General features: G+C 42.4%; 1 protein-coding gene across 3 annotated transcripts in view; it reads left to right on the top strand.

Annotated features, from left to right (window-relative positions):
• Window positions 1–22,100, top strand: part of foxp4 (forkhead box P4) — a 133,771-nt gene that overhangs the window by 51,527 nt on the left and 60,144 nt on the right. For all 3 annotated transcript variants that reach the window (XM_058373176.1, XM_058373174.1, XM_058373175.1), the window contains exon 3: window positions 12,279–12,368. In XM_058373176.1, coding sequence (XP_058229159.1) covers window positions 12,279–12,368 — 90 coding nt within the window. The remainder of the gene's footprint in view (window positions 1–12,278; window positions 12,369–22,100) is intronic.

The following is a 22,100-nucleotide window of genomic DNA, read 5'->3' as shown; positions in this document are numbered from 1 at the left end:
TTTTCTCCAGGAGTGCCACTCAACTGAAACAGAGAGAGGGAAAAAAAGAGAAGGAGGGGGCGGTGGTGACTCATTTTTTTTTTTCACACTAAACAGTGAATGCTGGTGAGTATGGCTACAAGGTATTTTGAAGCAGGCTCCTTCTCAAGTCAGGCACTCTGGGTAACCTCGCAAGGAAGAACGTTAGGACAAAGGGGCTCTCGTAATTCCTAATGAGTTGTTAAAGGACAGAGAGAGACAGAGAGAGAGAGAGAGAGAGAGAGATGAGCAGTATTTGGCCCGTTGGGACAGTGCCAGCCCCTCAGGAGGTTCGCAGTCATGGCCAACAGACAGCTTGCTTGCTTTTAGGAGGATTTAAGATGATGCATGTGGAAACCATGGATCTCTCATCTCACGGTTCATCACACAGATGGAGAGACTGAGAGTATGCTTAACTATTGTCTCTCTCACTTCCTCTTCTCCTAGCACTCTTACACTTCTTGCCTTCCCCTTCTGCTTTCACTTTGTCCTGCAGTTGTGTTGCTTATCCTTTCAACTGAACATGTATTTGTTTATTTAGTCCCCACTGTCTTTTCTCAGAGTGGACCCGCAAGAGTTTTGCTTTGCTCCCTCCATTCACTAGCTGAAGAAACATCTTTTAGAACTCTCGATCTTCCAATGATCAGGTTTAGACTGTTGCACTACTTGGGAGCTTTCTACCCAATTCTTTGCCAGTTCCCTCACCAACTGAGGCAGTCTAATTGTATGATAAACACCAATCTTTTTAAAACTGTTACTGTTGAAATGTCACAGGGCAGCTGAATGTTTTGTGGTAGAGCAACAACTACTTTATTGTACATAAGCTGCATGAGCAAACAAACTACCATGATTACATGGTAACAAATCAAATCAAAAGGTCAGCTGTGGACTCCCTGCCATGGCTGGCTGAAACATCACAGGATTGAGTCTCCTAAATATATGGTGAAAGTCAAGACCATTGGTGATAGCTCCTTTCTTCCTTCTGTTCAGATTCTTCTTCCAGTTTATACAGAGCCACTTGGCATCTTCCTGCAGTTCCCACCCAGAGGAACTAATCTCTGAGGGCATGACAAGTACTTGCTACTGTACATATGTAATAGAATAGTTCATAGGAAAGGATGATTGTCCTCTTCCTTATCAGGGATGAATAAGGCAGATTGATCATAGTTAGTATTTGATGATGCAATTGTAAAATCATTTTTAGACACACAAGGCTGTCTAGACCAGTCACTCCCAGTCAAGGTTGGCCGAAGCATCTCAAGATTTAAGCTCTCAAAGATATGGTAGACCATTGGCTATAACATTTTGTACACATTTCTCCTAAATTATTCCACTTCCCATCTACTTGCAGTTCCCATCTAGCGTTAATAGGCTATGAGGATAAAACAAGTAACTTCCTCCTTACTAACTGCCGGATATGATGTAGGATTGTTGATCGGAGTTCATAGGAAATGCTGACTGCCTTCTTTCATATCAGGCATGACCAAAGCAGATACTAGTTAAAGGAAGTTTGCATGGACTTGCGTAGTGGACTCTTGGTTGGACTACCTGGTTAGCATTCAGTTGATAATGACCACCTTGCATCAATCAAAGGCAGAGCTTTTGGATATGGGTGGTGTTAGTGGAGTGACCATTTGTTTGTCAACCATTTCTGCATTTCTTCAAAAGAACTCTCTCTCTCTCTCTCTGTCTCTCTCTTTCTCTCTCTTTCTCCTTTCTGTCCCTCATCCTCCTCTCTCTCTCTGAGTTTGCCCTAAGCAGCTTAAGGCTACGGAACAAAAGGACAGCATGAAGGGAGGAAGAGATTTGTGGCTTTGAATGAGAGTATGATATCCCTTTTAGGAAGGGGATGAGTGCTTATAGCATCGAGTAAATCTAATGCTGTCGGCACACTGAAAGGTGTCGTCACTTAAAAGCATTCCATACTTTTAATTGCCGAAGAGCTGGTCGTACCCCAGTCGACCACAGTGGAAAGGCCATTCTGAGTTGCAGCTGAGTAGTGTGTGTGTGTGTGTGTGTGTGCGTGTGGAGCTATCCACACTAGTTTCGCTCGTGTTATGGCACAATTACAAACATCATAAGCTTCATTTTTTTAGGGGTTTTCTTATACCAAGTGGCACAACAGAAAAGTGTTCAAATCTTGGCTATTCACAGCTGACTGTAGCCAAGAGTCCAAGAGAGGGAAATTAGCCTTGCTCTCTGGATGGAAGGGATGCATATACACAATTCTATACACATCTGTCAATCAGAAAGACACCACCTGCTTAATAACCATGTGAGAGCTCATGGCAGTTAAGGCTTCCCTCCAAGCATGTTCAGCTTCTCTGTGACATCACATAAGGTTTGCGAAAAATTAGGTACACTGTTCACAAAGCAGTGTAACATGGACAGTGTTGTATTGTTAATGTTACCTAGGCTGGCATTCTTAACCTTTTCAGCGTTATCCTGAATAAACATAAAAGATTAAACACCATCACGTGTTCGTAACTTATAATCACAAAATCTTCCAGTTTTGATTTGTTACACGTTCAAGTCCTCTTTAAGCCAAAGGGGCGCATGAGACATAATGGGTTTCACATGTGCTGTGTGATATCCTATATTCTGTCTTTAATGATTTTTTCACACATTGAGTCCTAATTCAGGAATGTGGAGAGGTCATATTTATGGACAGGTTATAAAACTAATTTATGAGTTTTTCCAGAGAAACCTTTGAGAGACTATGCAGGTCCTGAGCATTTGGGTGTGCATGTGTGTGTTTTCATATGTGTGTGTGTGTGTGTGTGTGTGTATATGTATGGGGGTGGAAGGGTGGTGGTGGGGGGTTGTGAGTGATCAGTCTTTTTTGTGTGAAGTGATTTTAACTGGGTTGGGCTACATAGTCATGTTTCCAGCGATTCCCAGCAGTCTGTTCCTGGGTCTATCGATTTCACTCAGTTCCACCACAGTAGCTGTGTTTCCTCAATCAGCGCTGATTAATATATATGACTTCAAATTATATGACTGCAATAAACAGGTGCACACACACACTCAAACACACACACGCAATAATAATTCCTGCCGCTGCATCGAACCTCTTAATTCAAGATCTTGTCACATCTTTATTGCATTAGTTCATTTGTATTCATAAAGAGAAGATCAGGATAAAATAATAGTTTAAAGATTGTGCCAGCTCAGTAAATAAGCGAGAATCAACTTCTTATCATATTATATATGCGCATAGAGATATACATGCATCTGTTGTGTAGTATACAACTGAGTAAATGCCTATTAGGAAAAAAACAGATGGACTATAATCTGTGCTCAGCGCTGATATCATACAAATATTCATTACTTTTTGACTTATGGGAAATTTGTACTTAATGGAATTGTATTGCATGCCTCTTATAAAACATTAACAAAACAAATAAATGAGGAAAGCAGAACAGCAACTGAGCGGTAACTGACGAATGGAAACTGAGCGGTAACTGACGAATGGAAACTGAGCGATAACTGAGGAAACGAAGAAAAAACGAAAGGATTTCTTCGATTTATTTGAAAAATATATTTTTCTGTTTTGTGTGAGGGATTGCTTTGCTTGTATCGGTGTCTCTGGATGTATATCCATCTATAATATATGACTCTTTCTGGAAACGTGTCATCAGTTTATTCAGACTGTTGTTGCTAGCGATGAAATTTCAATAGAATGTTGATTAATAAAATAATGTTTGAATATAAAAATGGCCTGGAAGTAGATAGAACTTCTCTCAGTCACCTGCATCATCCCAGAGAAAATGCTTGTCCTGCACTGAGGTTTATTTTCTTAAACTGGTACAAGCTCTGTGTGTTGACTGGGTTTTATCCTGAAAGACTTGCTTATATGGATGGTTGCTGACAAGTGGCAAGGTCAGAGGTCGCTGCCTTGGCCAACAGGATTGTGTGAAGTGACCTAGCCAGACTGAGGTCAGCAGCAGTTCTGTGACAGAGTTCAGGTTGGGTCAGAGGTCATGAACCCTAAGGCTGGTTTGTTTTGCTTCCTTTCTGGGATATGGAGAACCCTCACCGTCATTTCATATAGAATATTGTCTTAAGTATTATTTTTAGCTGGTGAATAATTTCTTTTCCTTTTTTAAAAAAAGAAAAAAAAATACAAAGCAAGCCTTTATGTTGAGACGGTTTATGTATATGAATAATGTGCTGTACCTGGCAAAGCATGTGCGTTTTTTTCCCCAAGCAGCTCTCAATTCACCACGGACATTGACCTTCGCCTAGTCGCCATGGCAATTATGAAAGATCCTCCGCAGAGTATTAATGGGAGGGAGGCACAGCTCCTTGCACCCTGATTGACAGAGTGGCGGGAGAGAAGGTGCAGAAGAAAGAGAGGAAAAGGGAGGGAGCTGGAACGGGAATGGATTTAGCGATTTGGCGGGTGGCGGAGAGCGAAAGAGGGAGGGAGTGATTTAGGTAGGAGTTGAAGTGGGGAGGAAACAGGGAGAGAGGGATCATAGGAAGTGGCAGAGTTGGAAAGGGAAAGACAGAAAGATGGAGAGAGTGAGAGGGAGGGGTGGGAATGAAAGAATGGAGGTCTGTAGGCTGCTGAGTACATTTCCTACTGGACGCTGGCCACATCAGGAAATGGCGGCCATAATTGAGACTAATTGGCGTGTGTTTTCGCTGTCTCAGCGCGCGTCAGGTGACGAGGTGGAAAGAGAACGACACACACACACACACACCCACACACTTTCACCAGTACGCCATGCATGGCTACTTAAGGATCAAGTGTTCAGACCCAGTGCCTTCCAAAATCCTTTACTCACTATGGGACAGGGCAGCCCTTCCACTTTCTTCTTCTCTTTCTTTCTTTATTTCTCTGTACTCCACTGCTGGCTCACAGAGAGCCCAGGGAGGGGGCAGAGAAGAAAGAAGAAGAAGAGGAATATAAAAAAAAAAGAAAGAAAGAAAGAAAAGAAAGAAATGCACCCAGCGACACTCTCAAAGTTGTTGCCCTGGTAACTGGCGAGGCCGAGGGACTCTGAACAATGAAGCCGGATTCTTTTTTAAGTGTTGCTAATTAGCTTGCTTCTGCCCGCTTTTTTGTGTTTGCCGTCTTAAAAAAGAGATTAAAGTCAACAGAAAGAAGCAATGGAGAGGAGAGGAGAAGGAAGAGGGGAATGTCGGTTTGTCTCCTACAGATATATCGAACAGATTATTGATAAGGGATTTTTTCCAGTTGATTTGTTGTTTAGAACGATTTAATAATACCTGATGATAAAAAACTATTTCTTACAATTAGCAAAGGTACAGTCGGGAGTCAGAGATCGCTGTAACAAAGTGCAAGCTCTTTTTTTTTTTTTCCCTCCCTGGCCTGTGCAGAGATATGAAACGTGGCCTCACAGCGCTGGCGACGAAATCCCTGTTTCTTCTCCGTAAGATTTATCCCCTCCTAAATCTCTGACTTTTACTCACCCACACAGACACACAAAAAAACACACTCTTTCAAACGGCAACACTCCCACCCAGCCACACACGGTGCGATTTGGAGAACCTCCCTTTTTTTCTTGTCTTCTTTTTAGGCCACCCTTTATTTTTTTGAAGGTAGAAAATTTTAAATGAAAAACATAAAAAGGTCTCTCACATTCATTTTTGTAAAAAAAAAAAAAAAAAAAAAATTTCTTCTTGACCAGACGTGCAAGGTAATGAGTTTCCAGGCAAACGCTTTAGAATATTCACACAGCATTCATCTGTTTAAACAATACTCTGTATAGTTTCCCTTCCTCCAGAGATCCATTTTGGCAGCATCCTGTGTGCATTATTATTAGCTTTCTTTTTTTCTTTCTTTCTTTTTCTTTCTTTCTTTCTTTCTTTCTTTCTTTCTTTCTTTCTTTCTTTCTTTCTTTATTAATAACAACACAGAAATATGTTCCATATGCCTGGTGTGGATGGGAAGCTCAGTGGCTGGTCAGAGCTATCCTGAGTTCTGGGTTTGGTGTGCACACGGTGGAACAGTATTGGCCAGATTTCAAGTCGTTAAGGAGGCCAGTGGCAGGAGGGACCCACAAAACACCCTAACACCCCCGCTTGCAGATCTGCTAATATCTAAACACTGGGATCTTGAAAAGCACTGTGGTGACAGTATTTTTGCAATTTCTTTCCTTATTAATTTCTACAGCGTTTATAGTCCAGAGATGTCTATCAAGTAGACTTTGTTAAGAGAACTGTAATGAGACTGCCATGCTATTGCCATGAAATAGACAGCTGCTGTTGTGAAGAGGTAGCCTTCTCCTCTCTTTTGCACTTGTTCACTCTCTCTGTGTGTATCCTTTTACCTCCTCCATTCGTTCTTTCTTTGAGCTCGTCTCATGGTGGCAGCAGAGAAAGTAATGATGCCCAGAGAGCCCTGCCACACTGCATTATCCTCCTCCCTGCCTCTTTTAGAGCAGGATATGAGGATAACTTACTTCTATAATCTTTGCTATTACCTTTCTTTCCTCCAGGATGCAATTTTTTTGTTTGGGGTTTTTTTTGGTGGTGAGGACATCTGGAAAGTGGCAAGTGACTGCGAGAAGAAACAGGTTACTTTTGTGAACAATTTTTTTTTTTTAATCAGACTTTTCAAACATTGCAGCATATTTTTGATGTTTTTTTAACCTTCTCTTTAAGTTTTATTTTTTATTGCTTTGGCTCTAGTTCACCCTTTCCTCATTTTAATGGCCAGCGTGAGTCCAGAGAGGCCTGCTGTAGCCATTTAAAATTTAAGGTTTTGCCGTAGCCTTTATATTGCGGAAACATTACATTAAATGGCAAGAGGACAGAGCGTCATGTTTTTTGAAGGTTCCTTAAATAATTTGAATGCTGGACAATTTGCTTGGTTTTCTCAGTTTTTTTTTTTTCTTGAGATTAACATTTTAATGGTTTTGAGTGAAAACAAATGTGACAAGTAACTGAAAGGGCCTATGAACGGCAGGCTGGAGCAGGAAGTAGCAAATTAAATCCAGCTTTGGCCAACAGGAGGGAAAGAGTGGGAAGAAAAGGAGAGAAAAAATGGTCAAAAGTGCAGTTTATTTGTAACCCACCGTGAAATTGGCCGGCTCTGCAGTCTACGGCCTTGGTAATGAGTCATGGGGACAAAATTAAGATCTAGAAAAACTTTGGCACAGGCCAGTGGAGTCGATCACGTCCAAGATTGCACACTTTGCCCCATAGCCCATGGTGGACAGCTGCTAACAGGCCCAGCGCGGCTGACCGGAGCACTGTAGACGCACTGGAGGGGCTGTAGACGTAGCTCATTTGGTGGCCAGCTGTATTTCAACATTCCAGCTTTTAAAAAGAACCAGGCAGGCTTTCAGTGGAAGATCCGCGATACTGGACCTCTGTTCATTGGACCTACTTTGCCTCAGCTGTAGAGGTGGGAGGCCCTGAAACTCGAGTCCTTTTTTTTTTTTTTCAGCTGACACGTTTTTCAGAAGATGCTGCATGACCTTTGACGGTGTGGATCAACATCCTGGCCACACTTGCGGCCACACTTGCTTAAACTGCCACAGGTTTTATTCTGCCCCAGGTGACACTGAGCCAAGAATCTTTACAAGTCACTAAGCCTAATCATAGTTTTGCAGGCAATAGCTATCACACAGTAAGTGTATGAGGTTTATCTATTGATATTTTACAGGCAGTTATTGTGCTCCTTGATATCGCAGTGTTCCTTCCTCAAATAAGTGACACATTGGCTCCTGGCTTCTCCTTTTACTCAGTTTCCCTCATATGCCTCGTGTGTTATTTCCTGTGCTAATACAATTGTGGTCTTGTCACAAAATCTGGCAAGATCACATTCCAAAGAAAGTTTTAGCATAGCTTGGATTTTCCTTTAAGGTTGAATGCTTTCAATCGAAGAAGGAGATGCCTTTGTATTCCCTTCTTGTTTCCTTTGCTGATCCTGAGTTAGCAGGCATACAATGGTGGACTAGCTGCACAGAATCATCTAAGTGTGACAAGTCCTTCTTCAGGCTTTATTCCAAAAAACCAGGCTTCAGTTTCGATTGTGGAAGGTTTTTTTTCCCCCCTTCTATGAATCAACTGTTCTGTTTTTCTAAAACTTTTCAAATTGTCAACCTACCCAAGGAAAAAAGATCAGTTACTAGTTATTTCTGGAGTGTAATTTTGTTAATTGGAAAAAATTATTTCCTTATGGTTTTAAAATAGACCTTCCAGTAGGTCTCTTTGGTCTGTTGCTTAAAAAAGTCAGACCACACTCGTCCATTTGTGCTAACATGAGGTTAGGTTACATTAATCACACAGCGGTCACACCCAGTTGCTTTTCTAAACAGTGTGAACAATTTACATGGAACGCTTCAAATTCATTTACTGTGTTTATTAAAACATGATTATGTTGTTTCTCTAATGTGTTGTTTGGGACTAGGCTTTATTGGGCTTAGTCTGCTTAGAACAGACCTGTTAGGGGTTTATTAAAGTTTTAAAGTACAAATATCACTGTGCTAACCTCCTATAAAAAGGTCTGTTCTGGATGAATATATATATATATAAATAAAACATAACTTTATTTGACTTTGTTTGTTAGCATGGGCGGTTAATTAAGAGACTCTGTTAGAGTAATTCCTTTTGGGTTGTAGCGTGTACCCGAATCTCAACACTTGAATCTTGTTCCCAGCTTGTGCATCATGGATTATGGGGAGTGCTTGTCCTCTCCTTTCTTCATCTCCTTCTCTTTCCTCTTTCCTTTCCGTACATGTGCGATCCAGACTTCTTCTAGCAGACACTGGAAGCTTTCTGAAGGTGTCTGCAGTTGTGCACCCAGCTTCTGTAACTTGATACCTTCTGACCCGGTCTGCTTCCAGTACTCCCCACCAAACACTCATCCACCCACACCCACCCACCCAGGGACGGCCTACTGTGGGGACGGAGGCTCCTGTTTTTCTAAGGGGGTAGTCATGGGGGTTGTTGCAAGCATCAACAATGGTCCTCTGTCAGCAATGATGGATCATTCCAGCATATGGTGCCCACCTGTACACAGACAAGCCAACTCTGCTCTATTTGGATTTACAGCAGAGAGAGAGAGAGAGAGAGAGAGACGAGGAGAGAGAACACCCCACATTTTGCCCAGATTCATCACCTCCCTGCACTGTTTGCTTTAGCAACCTGAGCCTAATGAATAGAACCTGGGCCCGCCAGGGAAGAGGCGCCCAATCATGCCCTGTTTGTGTGTCTTGGTGCCTTGTTTTGGAACGCTTGTCGAACAGGCAGAAAAAGCTCCTCCCTGCTTTGTTTTTGGTGGACGAGGACCACATGTAGATACTGCACCCCTGCTTGTAGAATGGAGAGAATATGGACTGTTAGGCACATATGCCAAAAATAATTTTTTCCTCATTACCGTCCATAAATGGACCTTCAAGTGAATAGCAGAATTCCGCCTCTCTGCACCTACAGGGAGTGCAAGACGAGAAAGAAAAAGGGTACCCCTTTAATACCCCCTGCCACACACACACACACACACACACTACCCCTACCACCACCCTCCTCTCCACCAACCCTGCTGAATTTTAAAAAAATGCACTGTTATTAAAGCCCATGTCAGGAGTGTTGATTTACGGGGGGGAGGGTGGGGGCGCTGGTTTGGCCGATGACAAGTTAGGAGAACTCACACACAGTGCAGCTTAGGCCTCCAAGCTGGGCTCTGACCTCTTCACCCTCCCCTTCCCCTCTCTCTTTCTCTCTTTCTCTCTCTCTCTCTCTCTCTCTCTCTCTCTCTCTCTCTCTTAGCACCCGCCCGCCCTCTTTGCAATAAAACCTGTCTAACGTCGCAGTACAATGGAGCTGTTGTTGGACCCAGCCACCCGCCGCCTCCCTCATATTTTCTTTAAAGGTGCAGCGCACGCCGGTGAATGCCACGAGGCTTTAGAAGGACATGCAGAGGGAGGGCCAAAGACTCACAGGTCACTGTACGACACAGTTTCTCCCTCAAAGACTTATATCAAAGACTCGACAAAGCAGCTAGCGAAAGCAAAGGAAATCAAGTCAACATGGGATGTCAGTTTTTTCACAGGCTTGCTGGCTGCAAGATTTTCTTTTCTTATTGTTTTCTTTCCAACTCCAAGTCTAAGTTTACCCAGCTCGTCCAAAGTTTGTACGTTGTCAAGACTAATCCAATAGCTTTTCATCCACCCTGAACGGGGGAGCCTGCGCTCACTTTCCACAGGGATAAGACTGCTTCAGCTCCTGAGACTCCGGGACAGCCCCGACTCTTTCCAGTCATGTTTGGCTTGCCCAACCTCTGCCCCTGAGCTGCTCTCAGTGCAGCCTGATGAAGCACAGAAGCACTGAGGCACTGACCACACATTTTTCTTAGTCTATCCAGTAGAAAGGAGCTGAAAAGTCCAAGAAGAGACAAAGACCACCTCGAGATAATAGTTGCGCTTATTAGCAGCATGACCGGTTTATTAAGAAAGTGTTGTAATCAGCGCTGTAATTTGGACCAAATTAGTCTTTATTGTTGCCAGATCCCTTCTAGACCCAGGCCACCACTGCAGTGTGTCTATAGATGAGTGCCTAAGCTCACATACTTATGTGGTCATATCTGGCGAGGGTCTTTAATATCCACCACATGCCTGGTGCGTGTGTGTGCGTGCAGCTGGACTGACCGAGGCTAGACTGGGAGGTGTTTTTAGTCCACTTCAGTTTGTAAAGCCTACTGCTGAGGTCAGACTCTGACAGGACATGGTTCCTGTTCAGTTGGACGGAGGGGCTTTTTCAGGGTGTGGGTGGATGGAGGGGGTGTGTGGGTGATACATGTGTATGTGTGTGTTTGTGCGCACTATTCAGTCGCGACCTCTGCAAAAGTAACAAGTGCTCTTGATACAACAGATGGTTTTCATCATGCAGGCCATACATTTGATTGCATTATGGGCCTCTCTTTTTCTCTCTCTCTCTCTCTCTCTCTCTCTCTCACTCTCACTCTCTCTCTCTCTCTCTCTCTCTCTCTCTCGCTCTCTCTCTCTCTCTTTGTCACTCTCATATTTTTTTTAAAGGAATAAGCATTTTTTACATAGAGGGCAGCGTTGTTAACTTCACAATGCACCCACCCACACACACACACAAGTGCTTTTGCAATTGATATCATGATTAACAGTGGGTGTTGAGATATTGAGGGACTTCATTACTGTTCATATAAATTAATTGCTTTTATCAGGGACTTTAAAAAAATATATATGTATATTAAAGTATACCACCATGCATTTCTTATTTAGGAGACCTGTTGCATGCTGTACATTTTCATTTTAAGAGCTGCTCTCCATGTATTTCTTATATACCACAGTAGATCTGATAGTTGTTGGTAAATTCACCAGTTTCTCAGCGTGTCAGGTTAAAGTGTAATGCTTACTCGGTTTTTTTTCCCCCTGTGAGCTGCTGGTCTGGCCCCATTTTTTTTTTCATAAATCAATATTTACCATGTAGCCTTCCTCCCTCTTTTCGGAGCCAGGAAGCAAATGTGCATCCTGATGGCGCTCTTCAAAAAGTATGCTTTGCCCCCTGATTTACTGCCGCCTGGTGTTTTTGTTTGGAGAGGCATGTTTTGCCGTTGGCCCACTGCCCCCGGCTTGGTGTGTTCAAACAAAAACAGGCTAACTAAAATTCCTGAGCTCAGGCGCAGACTGTTTAGACACTAATACCCTGTGCTGGACAGGATGGTGCTGTACAGGAGCAATAGATACGTATAACATTCTTGGGCTCATAGAAATAAAAAGGTACCCAAAAATCCCGTCATAGCTTTCACCAGTGATGTGCCTTAAATTAAGCTGAATCGGTGCTTAAGATACATACGAAAGCGACACACAGTGTACCCTAGATGGCACTGCATTAGCGACAAGCAAAGGTTTGTGTACTTTAATTCTGAGCACAAATGTATGTGTCCCGATTGGTATATATGCAGGAAAATCTGTTTTGTATCCTGTAATGAAACAACAACATCTATAGAAAGAAGTCAGAGTTTTGACATGACCCTTAGATAGTAAAGATGCAAACTTGTTGATGGAAACTATTGAAGTAAGGGGGTGCAAACTTTTGTGCTCTCAGCAGATTGATAGAAACACACAGACTCTGTAAAGTTTTAAGTGGGTAGTCCAATGCAAAGTGTGTCTGTGATTTTGAGGAAATTGATGCCCTGTGTGTGCATGTGTGTGTGCATGTGTGTGTGCGTGTGTGTATGTGTGTGTGTGTGTGTGTGTGTGTCAGAGAGAGAAAGACTCACCACCGTCTGTTTTCTCCCATGTCCACAGGCTCTCCAGGCAGCACGCCAGTTCCTTCTTCAGCAGGCCACAGGACTCACCTCACCCAGCAGTAACGAGGTCAAACAGAGCCCTGTACAGGTGAGACACACACACACACATACATACACGCACAATAAAAATGTCCATCACAAAACACACTTCTTTTCAGACATCTTTCCTTTTTTCCAGCTTCTAATTTACTCTCGCAGTTCAGTATAAAACTCAGTAACAAACTGTAACCTCATCTAATTTCCATTACCTGTTACAGTGCCTCTGTTTTCACTTACTCTCTCTCTCTCTCTCTCTCTCTCTCTCCCTGTCTCTTTCTCTTGATCTGTCTCTTTCTCTCTCCCTCAGTGATTCTGTCTCTTAAGCTCTCAGTACTGTATTAAAAGCAGTCAAATGAATGTGTCTCTTTGTACTGAAGAGCCACACAATAGGCAGTGCTTGGAGACCAAACACAATTCCCTCTGTGAGCATGAGGTTAGCTGTAGTGCAGGATCCCCTTCCACCTGACCCTGTACATGCATAATGTGTGTGTGTCTGTGTGTGTGTTTAAGTGGGACAGAGTAGTTCAGTAGCTGTGAAACTGGGTGCTCTCGACCAAGGCATGGAGCAGCAATCTGACGCTTACTTGAATTTCTTACTCGTCTCCTATAACTCATCAACTTCACCACCTCTCCTAAACCTCTCCTAGAAGTGTCAAGTGTCTCTCTGTTGTGGTTGTGGAGTTTGTGTGTGTGTTAAGTGGACTATAATATAAATCACAGTAAGATCATGGATTTATACATTCCAGGTTAAACACCTTTGTGTCTGATTGTGTATATATGTTTTAGAATGTGTGTGTGTGTTAAACATGAATAAAATACATTTAGCTCTAACGTAAACTGTCGAGCGACACGAACATAAACCGCATGGACGTGTCCCCGCGCGAAAACTGAGCGAGACACCGAGAGAGACCACCTTCGAACTAGGAGCGGGGAAAGAGCGGAAAAAATTGGTCAACAAGGTGAAAAATGAATAGGCAGAGACCAAGCCAGCGAGCAAAGTAGTGCTCAGGAGCAGCCTTCAGTTTTTCAAATCATCAATAATCCTGTGGGGAATGTGGACTGACAGTTTAAATGGTCGTGTTGAGAGGTTTTCCCTTCAGGGTAATTAACATTATCAAGGAACAGCAGGTTACCTCGTTAGTGGCGTGCTCATTTAATTAACAAACCACACTAATTAGATTGAACTCCGGGCCGGAGTTTGCTATAGCAGGCATGTCGAGTTAAGGTGAAGTGAAGAAGGGGTGGAGGATGGAGGAGAAAAGAGAGAGAGAGAGAAAGAGAGAGAGAGTCTTACAAGACCTCTCTGTCACACTTACTCTGTGTGTGTGTGTGTGTGTGTGTGTATAAGCACAGAGAGTTCACATATGTCAGAAAGACAGATCTATAGTCAGTGCTGGTGGGTTGTTAAAGATTAATCCCTCATTAGATTCATTAGTTTCAAAGCTCTACAAATGAAAACGTAGCAACTGACTGTATTGTACCTCAATTCAGTAACACTGTATATATCACACCGGCCTACAAATTTCCTCTATTATATCTCCTTCTTCCTTTTTACACTCATCCAAATCGTTTTTTTTTTTTTTTTTTATTATCGAAGATAGATTACTGTCTCACTTTTATCTCGTCATTATATCATTGACTTTATAGCTTACGTGTAAACGCGGCGCTTATTAGCCGAAAGGAGCCATTTGTAATTTAAAAATTCCTCGCTGCCTGCGAGGCAAGTCCCAGTTGCACTGACAAGTCTTGTCTCCTCCCTCCATCTAGCCTGCTCTGTAACAATTACGAATCATTAGGATGCCTTCAAATATGCAAACAGTATCTATAACGTTTAATAGCATGCAGGTTAACACTAGAGGTTTTGTTTTATTGCTTATGTGTTGCATTGCTAAGAGCTTGTTTTAAACCAGTTTAAAAGCATGTTGATTGTTTTATAGTAAAGTAAAATTCAGACAGCGAAGGCAGTGAGGCTGGGAAATCGAATGAAATCAAATTAAGAGACGTAGTCAACATAAATGTATTATATAATAAATTGGCTATAATCTAGCTAACAAGCATTCAACATAACAGCTTACTTCATTTTCAAGACAAATGCTTTATATCGAATTGCTAAAAATATCTTCATTTATATATATACAATGTGTCAACAGATACCATTTTGATAAGACATATGCTGTATTAGATACACTTAGATTAGATACACAACTCCAAACTGCAATTAGCTAATGTCAGCTGAGGTAATTTTAGCACTGTGGCTAGCAAAACAATGTGAATTTAAAATCCTTAAAAGTATCCTTGAGGTGTAAGTGATGTGTAAGCTATGGAAAATGTAATAGAAAAGTTTGTTAACTGTGCTTCGATGCTATCACATGCTAATCACAAGCTCATTAGCACTTAGCATACAAGGAGCATTAGCTGACTAGCAGCATATTAGCTACAATTACAGTCTAAATAAATCTAACAGTTTTTTTTTTCCTGTGTTAGAAATGTAATGAATAAAAGAACTGCAGATTTGCTAGTGGATTATTTAGCTGTCTGAGAGAGAAAACAGCAGCTCAGGATGTTTTGATTCATGCTGAGCCAAACATTTGAATCCAGTTCATGTGTTTGTGTCTTCTTCATCATTCGCCATGTTTCTGTAGCTTTTTCAGTCTTTTTGAGCTGCCTGGATGTTTGAGTGAATTAAAGGCTGTAATTAAAACATTTAGTCATAGGGTGACGTGTAAAATTTGGGTGATCTGGCCATCTGAGCAAACATGCAGCAAGTGAGGCCAACGAATCAGAAAATGGCTGCCACTTTGGGTTAAATCTATGCTAGGCTTTTTTAGTTTTGCAAATGTAGCTTAAACGAATAAACGATAATTAGATCTTTTCCCCTATCTTCTTCTTCTTCTTCTTCTCTTAAGGAGACAGAAGCCATGTTTGCATTAGCATTTTACATTAGCCAGCCTTTTGTCTGAATGTTTCACATATGATTATGGCAAAGTCCTCTCTCGCTGCTGTGATTTTCTTTTTTAAATTTATTATTATTATGATGGAATTTTCTAAGCAGCTTTGTCCTCGTCTTTGAGACACAATATGCTATGCTATTATTGAGTTATTGAATATGACATTAGCTTGTTTGTGAAATATAAACCAAAAATCAATGTATTGAATGTGCAGGTATGTTTTTTTTATAGCAGAAGAAGTGTGAATAGCGTGTGTCAGGGTTGAACAAACTGACTAACACACACACACACACACGCAGAGAAAGACATATACAAAACGCGCACGTGGCTGCACATATCAGTTGGTAATTGAAAAGGGAAAAAAAGCGTCCTCTTTTCATGTATTATTGAGGCCCTTATTTAATTAAAAAAATGAAAAGACTCATTAGAGACATGCTAATTAGTTTCCTTCTTGTGCGTGTTAACAGAGAGGCTGCGTTGCCATCGTGCCATTGTGCACACAGAGTGCCACATTTAAATGAGCTGATGGAGAGATGTGTGTCGCCAGCTGGCACGCCTCTCCCATCTTCTGCATCCCCCTTTCCATTCTCCTTTTCTCTTCTCGCTTTTTCACATGCTAGTAGTTCGCTTCTTTACCGCCGGCCAAGCACGCTTGTGTTTTCTTCTCATAGCGTCTCTAATGTGAACTGTGCAAAGTACTTTAACCCTGCTAAGTATCTTGTATCTTTGTTTTCTTTTTTGTTTTCTTGGTGCTGATCCAAACACCATTTTTTCCCCCGGAGAAGTTTTGTTATGGAGATGTCCACTTTGGGTCCAAGTTGTATGAAGTGTTCTTCAGTAGTGTTTTAAACCCATACAGAGCTATCAAGAAAAGCTATCCGCTGTTGATACGGTCCCAATTCTCTTGAACTTTTGGTTCCCGAAATGTCTTTTTTTTTTTTTTGTCCATTAAGTGGAAGTGCTTACTTGGAACTTTTCTCCTGATTTTTTTTTTCTTTTTCACTGGTGTGAAGAGAAGAGAAGGGTTGGGGGTAAAAAAAAAAAAAAAAAAAAAAAAAGAGACTGACGGAATGAGAAAAAAAGTGGGGAGGGTGACGAACGACAGAAGCCGTGGAGGGAGAAGAGTGCAGGGCAGCAGTGCCCGTTTTGGAGTTTGGGTTCCGGCGCAGCCGAGTGTGAAAGTCCATTTTTTTCAAGCTGAAACATGAGTGAAATGTGCAATGAAGGCCAGTCGATAATGGGGCTTTTATGCTTCCCCCCACCAGCGTCAGCCGCTTCTCTTGTGTTCTACTGGAAATTTTTTGTCATTTTTATTCTGGGGCAGTGGGGCGTTAGATAGAGGCACAAGGGTGTGTGTGTGTGTGTGTGTGTGTGTGTGTGTGTGTGTGTGTGTGACGAGCAAGAGACTAATGGAAGAGGGAGGGGGAAGAGTTTGAGGAGGAGGTGGAAAATAATGGGGGGAGGATATGTGGGGGGATTGGGTTGTGGGGTGGATTTTCCACTTGAACTTGCTCTGCTCAGGTCATTCGCACAAGCGCCGCTTTTACATTTGTCCGAACGCTGTCACAAAAGTGCTCCCCGGACACTTCAGAACGGTTGCATTCCTCTCGCCTTTCTCCCAGTTGCGGATCCCTCCAGTGTCTGGCTCTCATTACTTTGCGCTGCTCCGCTTTGCCGGCCTACAGCACTGCTACACGCAGACAGACAGGCCCCACACAAGTGCAGAAAGACTTGCAGGATCGAAAGCAAAGTAGTCGCGGATTATTCCGGGACGAATTAACCCCTGAAACAGAGAGAGAGAGAGGGAGCGAGAGGGACGTCATGCTTCATGACTCTTTTGCCTGGGAGTTTGTATTTATGGATCCACCTGGTGCCGGCGCCTGGAGCCTTTCATCACGGCCGTTATTAACATGACAGCGGCGCGTCCCACTCAATAGAGACCCTTCACTCTCCACATGCTGCCTAATATCTCCAGCCTGTTTGAAGGTAGCGCTGTGATGCTTTAAAAGCCCCCCCCCTCCCGTCTCACTGACCCGCTCGGCCTTCCTCATCGGTTCCACCTGAGCAATGTGACCTTCTGGCCTTTTCTTTCAGGATTAAGGAGGGACTTTTTTTCCCCCTGAAGGAACAATGGTGGCATTTTGGCTCGCCATCATTGGTATTTTGGGATGCTTATGTATGAGGGAGTTTGTAAGAGCTCAGTAATAGGAAAGCAGTTTTTCATTATTTTCATAATGTAAGTGAAAATATAGCAGGAATTTAAACCAGGCTAACTGGTCAAAAAAAGAGATGTGTCCTTTTTCTTGTTGTGTCTGAAAGTTGTCATTTCCTAGATTAATATGCGTAATCAGCTCATAAAATCATTTTAATCTTATTTATCTGTTGTCGCTGAGATTAGCAGTCCACTAGCAGTCATTTTTTTCTTAAATTACTTGATCAAGTTTTGAAAGTTTTGTCTTTTATCGTTAAGTTTAAAAAGCAGTGACGTGGATTGACCAGCATTAGCAATCCACCTTCTTGTCAATTAGCCTGCTAGCTTAAACCAGTTGTTTGTGATGCTAGGATTCTTAGCTGTTTTGTTTATGGATGAAAGCTAGAGGGAGAACCTTTTTTTCATTAGAGAATCTTGGCTCAGTTCAGGCAGTTTTGTGCCCCTGCTAACTACAACATAAAGAGTTAAAGCTTACAGTTAGCACCTCTTCACCATCTCTCCCCCTAAATGCCCATTTTTGCACGCCCCCCTTCCCCATTCTTCTTCTTTTTTTTTTTAAATACGTTTGGTATTCCCCTGCACAGTGTTGTAACAGCAGCTTGTACAAACGAGATGTGACGGCTTGTTTACCGGCCAGAGCCTAGCGGGAGGAGGCTGATGAGGGTTAGCGTGAATAAACAGATCGTAATGCCTATCAGCACAAGTAACAGAAGAGAAAGAGGGAAATACCAGGAAGGAGGGAGGTGGATGAGAGAAATGGGGTGATGAGTGTGTGTGTGTGTGTCTGTGTGTGTGTTTGTGTGTGTGTGTGTGTATGTGTGTGTGTGTGTGGACAGCAAAGACCAGTCCTCCCTCAGTGAGGTGGGTAATTCTTTCTGACAGGGATAAACAGCACTGGGATGTTGTACCCGATGTGTGGCACTGAGGTGTGTGTGTGTGTGTGTGAGAGAGAGAGAGAGAGAGACTCCTTCACTCCTTCTCTAGCCATTTCCTTGTCATTTTTTCAATTATCCGCTTCCCCCCGGAGGTCCCTGAGCTCCGCCGGTGAGCTTCAAGACAGGTCATTTAGATGGAGTGTGCTGTTTATATTTTGATTATATGTTCCTTTCTCCTCTATCGCTCTCCATTTAGTGCCAGTGCAACATCACAGACAAGAACCACACACACACACACACACACATGCACACTAGCATCAGCTAGGCTCAGGGGCTTGTTAAAGCGGCATGCATCGGGGAGAATTACTCCGACAATAAATTTACCCTCTCGCTATAGAGCATGCCACAGAGGGATAGTTGTATTCATTTCCTCACCAATATCTGACAGTTTGCGTCCGCCCTGTCTGGAACAGCCTGTGTGTGTGTGTGTGTGTGTAATGTGTGTGTGTGTGAGAGAGAGAGAGAGAGGAGACCTCTGTGCGGTCTGTGAGTTGTTGTGTACTCCTTAAAACTCAAACACGATTCCGTCATAATTCACACTCCATGTCTAGGCGCAACTCCTTTGCAGTCTTTAAAGCTCTAGACCTTCATGGCCTTCTCTAAATTCACCAACTTTAAGCACCATTTATCAGATTTTCCCCCTCTTTATATGGACGAGCATATTATTCCTCTCCGGCAATAAAAAACCTTTCAAGAACTCAGCCAGTCCCAATTACGGCTTTATGGAGCTGATTCGCCACGTCTGTTCAAAGTTTAGCCGCATGTTTTTATGCACGCTTGCTGCGGGCTTTTTCTCTCCTCTTTCTCCTTCCCTCCCTCTCCTTTTTATTCTCTCTCTCTCTCTCTCTCTCTCTCTCTCCCTCTCTGTGTGTATGTGTATGTGCTGCAGCCCTACGTGTGATAATTACCCCGTAATGTGGAATGGCAGCGAAAGCTCTAGAGGATGGAGATGTATTCATCATCCATTTATTTAAATACCATAATTTAGTGTACCGCTCATTACCGCCTGGCTGACCTTTTCTGAAGAGAAGGACTCTCCTCATTCGTGTCCCTACGCCGTCATTCGCCTTACGTTTTTTTTTTTCCTTAAATGAAAATAAATCGAGGCAAAAAAACCAGCCATTGTCCCTGTTCGGTGTCAGCTTCAGAATTATTGGCACCCTCGGTGCAGATGGTTAATGAAGGTCGCTACCGTTAATTATCTTAATCTCGCTCTGAAAATATGAGAGGTCTTTTTTTTTTTTTTTAGTCTTTCATTTAAAAGAAAAAAATATGGAATCATTTTTACCTTATAAAAAGGAAGATTTGGAAAGCTTGTTTTAGCTTCTTGGCAGAAAGGCAGACACATTGCTAAAAATAGAACCTGATTCCAGTCAAAGTTCTAGCAGTGTCCAGTGAACGTGTATCTAAATATCTTCTCTCACACCTTTCAATTAGTTTGTTAGGACATAAGTGGTGTGCATTTGCAGATTTGAAGACACCAACGTTCAACCTGCACCCTGATCTTCAGAAAAATTCACACCTTGTCTTACCGTCCTCCTCACTGTGGACACACACAGTGGCAAAATACCCTTGTGTTCACTTTCAGGCAGATTTATTACAGCTCTGATTGTTTAAAACTTCTTAATTATCACCCTGACAGTAGATATGGGAATATTCAGACACGTAGCTATTTTTTTATAGCCAGCAATCACAGTTTTTATCATTTAATGTGCATTCTGTAATCCTTCCCATGTTGATGAACGACTATGGGAATTTGGCCTCTGTGTCACCTCATATTTCTACCTCAGTGAAACGGGTCGTGGATGAGCTGGAAAAAAAAAAAAAAACCCTGATAAATTATAAATAGCACCACTTTTTAAAATAGCGATTCCTTTTGTACAATTTTTAGATGTGCTATCAATTGTAATTTTTTTTATTGAAGGTTAGATTTCATGTTTTTATGCCAACTTCTCCAAGGGTGCCAATAATTCCAGACTACGACCTCTCGCTTGAGGTGTTCTCTTTAGGCACTAAATTTGCTGTAAGAAACTTTTCATGGAACATAATAAAGTTAATTATTTCCAAACTTAAAGCCACAAAAAATAAAGAATTCTGGACTACGTTTTTTTTTAGAAATCACCAGGAGTCTTAGCCCACACCGTGTCCCTGCTTTTAACATTCTCCTTTTCTTTATGACTGTAGTATGAATCGTAATAGCCGAATCCTTGATAATTTTGAGTGGCGTCATCATGACAGCGGCGTGGATTATAATTTGCGAGCGGGGCATTATGAAGCCGAATACATTTGCAGTAATGGAATATAATAGAGTTGAGCAGCGCAGTAGGGACGCCGTTCAGAACTCTTTTAAGAGCGGGCGATTTCAGCTTAATGAAAATGAGCCTCTTGGCACTCGGACGGCCCATTGTGCCAAAGAGTGATATATTTAAATTGTACTTGTCAGGAAATTCTCTTGTTCTGAGTTTGACCTCTATATAGAAGCAGGCCATGGCAGGATCCGGACACAGCGTCCAGTTTGGCGGGCGTCTTGATTAATAAGAGTAGATCGGATCGGTGCGAGGAACCGTAATTCATCAAGGACATGAAAAAAGAAGAAAAAAAAAGAAGAAGAAGAGGACGAGATTAGAACTCATTGAAATGCGCGCTCGGTCTCCACTTCTTACTTTATGACCCTCTGGGACGCATCGCTCTTCTTCCTCCTCGCTCTCGCTCTTTCTCTCTTTCTTTTTCCCGCTCCCTCGTTTCGCCTCTCCTCCCTTTGTTAATCAGTTAAACTTGCTCTTCAAACAGCTCCTCTAATTACTGTTCCTCGCTCTCTGCAAATGCCCGTCTCCCCTGCTGCTGCGCTCCTCCTCCCACCATCTCTCTCTCTCTCTCTCTCTCTCTCTCTCTCTCTCTCTGGATTGGAGTTGACCTCTGTAGTGTGCTGTGTGCGGACAGGCCTGGTGAATCTTAATGGCACTGGGAAGCTGCAGAGGTGCCACAGACGCAGCCTCATTAAGAGACAATTTGAGATGCTCATAGAGATGGCTCCAGGGGGTGGTAGCCATCAAACACACACACACACACACACACACAGACATGCACACAAACACTCACATGAAATTTTCTATCCCACTACAATTTCTTCAATATAGTTTTATCCAAACCTTTTTGTTCAGTGTCTCATGATGATCCATCGTCTGAAAAAAATTCCACTCTTCCACCACACAAGTCGCTTCTTGGCCTGGTTTTCGCTTTCGCTAACAAAATGTGTCTAGGACCTCGAAGCAGTCTCATCAGGAGTCACGAGCAGAGCGGCTCTAGTCTTTCCACAGCCTCAATTAAAATAAGAGCTGAACACAGGGGTTTGAAGATTATTACTGGAAAAATAAGCGTGTGAATTAAGTTTTGAAATGATTACCAGTCAGTGATTTAAGGGTACAAAAACCTACTATTTTACTGGCTGTTACATCAAAAAAAAGCAAATTCTCAAAAATAATAAATAATTGTAAGCAGCCAACATTTAGAACAAGATCTGTTGTATCTATGTATCATGTAATCATAAGGCAGAGCTTTGAGACTTTGTGGGTTGCCAGGTGCATCAGGAACCCCTAAATCTGATGACATAATGATCGAGCTCTCATGCTAATGGAAGTGCTAATGGAAAAACGTTCTCCAGCAACAGCACCTTGTCATTGTGTGTG

Source organism: Hemibagrus wyckioides, linkage group LG21 (assembly GCF_019097595.1).
Source record: "Hemibagrus wyckioides isolate EC202008001 linkage group LG21, SWU_Hwy_1.0, whole genome shotgun sequence".
Lineage (NCBI taxonomy): Eukaryota > Metazoa > Chordata > Actinopteri > Siluriformes > Bagridae > Hemibagrus > Hemibagrus wyckioides.
Note: the sequence above shows the minus strand (reverse complement) of the source record. Positions and strands in the feature narration are given on the sequence as shown.